The sequence below is a fragment of the Primulina tabacum genome, chromosome 16 (genome assembly GCF_025594145.1).
Source record: "Primulina tabacum isolate GXHZ01 chromosome 16, ASM2559414v2, whole genome shotgun sequence".
Lineage (NCBI taxonomy): Eukaryota > Viridiplantae > Streptophyta > Magnoliopsida > Lamiales > Gesneriaceae > Primulina > Primulina tabacum.
In genome coordinates, this window is record NC_134565.1 from 511,847 (window position 1) to 515,944 (window position 4,098).

Genomic DNA, 4,098 nt, shown 5'->3' on the forward strand with positions numbered 1-4,098 from the left:
ATCATGAACACATGTATTCAGAACCACAACTTCATTCTCATCATCGGCCATAAAATGATTTATCCATGACTCTTTTCTAACGACTCTATGATGCACTAATCAAAATGTCACATTTTTTTAATCTAAAATTCAAAGCGACTCGACTAGACTATATTGTGCAGGAAATAACTAATCATGCAATCCTCAAAACGACTTAATAAACTCTAACTCAAACAAGCCAAACAAGCAAAGCAAGATTAACAACCCCCCAAACTTAAGTACGTGCATTGTCCCCAATGTACAGTAATAAACCAAGAAAAGCATGGGATCACGTACCTCATACAGCGAGCATCAGGACTCGATGTCCTCGCCTGATAGCTCAACCTCCTCATCCTCATCATACTCGGCATCATCCTCAATGGGTCGGTGTGAAAACACTGGCGGGGGCAAAAATGGCTCGTTAGAGGCACTGGTTGCAGGGAAGCGCTGAGCAAGCACACGAGTAAAATCGTGCATGTAATCCATGTGCTCGCATGTGATCCGCCACTGTCTCCTCATCATATGCTCTAGATCATCGAGACGCTCATGGGCGATTTGTCCTCTATTGATCTCTGCATGTCGTGCGTGTGGTGCCTGTGGGGCGGGCTGTGGCTGCGCTTCACTCCCTAAAGCCCCCTCCTGGACCACTAGTAATTTGTCGACATCTCTTATCCCTCGGGAGCTTCTCAACCAGTGAGATATCGCATTTAGTCCGCAACAATCCCTCACTATCATCCCATGTAACCCCTACTATGTGACAGAGATCCGTGATGGTCGAAGAGTGGGGCATGCTAAATGTGGAGGTGCCCCGAGCAGCCTGCAAGATCGAAGTCATGATCATTCGGCTTGCATCCACTGTCTTGCCCGTGATAATACAGTAAACCAACACTGCCTTTGTCTTCGTCACATCCGACAAATGCCCAGATGACATCAACCAGCGAGGCTACAAAAAGATACCAATTATATGCCTCCCTCTTCATGGATGTCGCTGGAAATGTGACCGGGGCTCATTGATTATTGAGCTTCCAAATTGTGCCCGTATCACAAAGTGTAGTAATGATCGACTCATAGGGGTAAGCCTCTCTCATAAACGTCGTGTACTCATCGGTGTCATAGTTGGGCATCGAGTACAACGAGTTGATCATCTCACTGTTATAGGCAACCATCCGCCCCCTGATCTTCACACGATAGTCCTCGTGTTTTACCTTCAAATTTGCGTAAAATTCCCTAATAAGGGACATCACAGCATCTGCAGGCGGATTCACAAATTCATCCTAATGTATCCCCTAAGCACGAACCGGTGCAGCACAATTTGGGTAGCTCTGATCCATACTTTTTTCCTGTTGCATATTTTTCTCTTGTAGTTTTGTATAATTCTTAGCGGCGACAGCATCCCAGAACCGTCGTCTATCAAAACCAGCAGCAGATTACACACCCTCCCTAGATTGAACCTGCTTACTCTTCTTCTTTGATGGCATGACTCGTTCGAATAACAACCTCGCTTAATAATAATTTTCCCACAACAACGCCTCACACAATGATTTCCAACAATGTAGTACCAACAATATCAGCACAATCTTTCAATCACTACTTCATCTACAACAAGCAATACTCCAATCCAACAATCTTCAATAACAAGCTCACTCAGGAAATTTATCGAACATCTTGTGTGCATAGCTCAAGAATCCTATTCAATCAAATCCAAAACACGAAAATCGAGAATCACGATACAAAAGATGAGTACCTTGTGATAGGACCGAAATTTACTTGCAATCAGCTCTGGGTCGAGTCGTTTTTTAAACTCTTGATGAAATCTATACGCAACAGGAGACCTAAGAAGTGAGATGTGAAGATGGATTCGACTTGGGAGTGATTTGTGTTGTGTATGGTGGTGGTTCAAAGGAGGAATTTGTGGTGATGGGTGATTTCTGTCGGTGGAGAAGGAGGGGAAGTCGCGGCGCTTGTGTTAGGTTTGAGGGAAAATCAAATCGCATGCCTTTTTTTTATGATACGAACTAGCGCCGCGGAGCTTGATAAGTAGCGCTGTGACGCTTACTCTTCGGTAGCTGAGCACCGTACCGCTTGATGGTTAGCGTTGTGGCGCCAACTCTTCGGCATTTGAGCACTGCGGCGAACAATTTTAAGCGCCTAGGCGCTTGGTCCTCAGTTAATTGGGCGTTGCGGCACGGATTGTATAGCGCCTAGGCGCTTGTGCTTCCGAGATTAAGACAATTTATCTCATTTCCACCCCGTTTTTCTACCTTACCTACATAATAACACATGTATCAATGTCTAATCTTCACATGCAGAGTTCAATAACATAAAAACACAAACAATTAAACTACTAAAAATAAAAAATATCGAAAGCATTAAAAGATACTAATTGGGTTGCCTCCCAATAAGCGCTTGGTTTGACGTCGTCAGCCTGACTTTCAACAGCTCTATTCAAGGTGGGTCGTGTGGTCTCTTGGATGCCTTAATCTCCACCCTCTGACCTTCGACCTCCATGGTCAACTTTCCTCGTTTCACGTCAATGACGGCTCCAACAGTAGCCAAGAATGGTCGTCCTAGAATGACATGAATATTCTGACTGTTCTCCATGTCAAGCACTACGAAATCTGCTGGAAGCCTCAGTTTGTCGATCTGAACTTCAACATCTTCCAAAAAACCCAATGGTACCTTGACCGATTTATCTGACAGCTGCAAGATTAGTTTTGTGGGCTTTATCCAGCTCAGTCCAAGTTTCTCGTATAGAGAACTTGGCATTACATTCACGCTCGCTCTTGAATCACAAATAGCTTTTTCCATCATTTGACCTCCTATTGCACACGGTACAACGAATTCCCCGGGATCTTGCAGCTTCTGTGGAAGTTTTCTTTGTATCCCCTTATTTTCTCCTTCAGTAAGTGTCACTTTCTCCTGATCTGCAGACTGAATGTTAGTGTGTAGGTTCTTGAGATCTTCAAGATCTTTTTTCTTTTGAAACTCAGCCTTCAATTGTATAAATCTATAGGGGTAGGGAAGTAAAGAAATATCAATGCACTGATCTAAATCATAACTCTTACCTTTCTACCTTGGATTCATTTGCTTGGTGGTGGCTTATCTTCCCAGATGGGTGTGGGATCAACTTTTTTCTCTTCTCTGTCTACCATACAAATCTCATCATGTTGTATGAACACGGCATTCACTTCTCTCATATTTGGGTCTGTAGCCTTTGGTACTGTGCCTAATGGTTGAGACGTGAGTTGCTTCGTTATCTGCTCCACTTGCGACTCAAGGAATTTCAAGGAAACACCAATATTCGCCATGTGTGTCTCTAGGTTTTCAAGCCTAGACTCAGTTCTAGTCATACTCTTACCAGATTCAGCAAAAAATGTACCAACTAAATCCTCAAATGATTGATTCCCTTCCTCGTTTGATGCATTGAACCCCGGTGGAGGATTTAACACACTTCTTATTATTTGAATAAGAAAAATTCTTGTGATTTCTTAAACCAGGATGATAAGTATTAGGGGGAGGGTTACCTCGATATCTTCCATAGCCTCCAAAATGCTTGTTGTTGATGTATTGAACTTCTTCAGGACAATGTGATTCTTCAACAATAACCGGTGGTCCCTCAGTTTTTGATGTGCTCACTTATTCGTAGCTTCTATCTGCGTAGTCAATGCTAATACTTGTGTAGTGAGTGATGTAATAGGATCCACAGCATAAACTCCAGCTGCCCTCTTTACTCCTGACCTTTCAGACGGATAGTCATATGCTCAAGCAAGTCAGAAGCTTGATCAGCAGATTTTTCAAAGATCGTGCCACCAATCGCTGCATCCACAGTTCCTCGTGTTTACCCATTCAAACTGTTTTAAAATAATTCGATTTGTACCCAGTATTCAAAACCATGGTTCGGGCACTTTCTCAACAACTCCTTGTATATTTCCCATGCCTCGTGCAATTGCTCAAAGTCATTCTGCCTAAAAGTATTGATCTCGATCTGTAACTATGCAGACTTCGCAGGAGGAAAAATATTTAGCAAGGAACTTCGTTGCCAACTCCTGCCATGTCGTGATGCTCCCCAATGGAAGCGAT

General features: G+C 43.3%; 1 protein-coding gene across 1 annotated transcript; it reads right to left on the bottom strand.

Annotated features, from left to right (window-relative positions):
• Positions 1 to 2,463: 2,463 nt before the first annotated feature.
• On the bottom strand, positions 2,464 to 3,326 carry LOC142529384 (uncharacterized). The gene is made up of 2 exons (XM_075634914.1): positions 3,168 to 3,326; positions 2,464 to 3,009 (listed from the first exon to the last, which is right to left on the bottom strand). The coding sequence occupies exons 1-2, from the start codon at positions 3,324 to 3,326 to the stop codon at positions 2,464 to 2,466; spliced, it is 705 nt and encodes a 234-aa protein (XP_075491029.1).
• Positions 3,327 to 4,098: the final 772 nt, after the last annotated feature.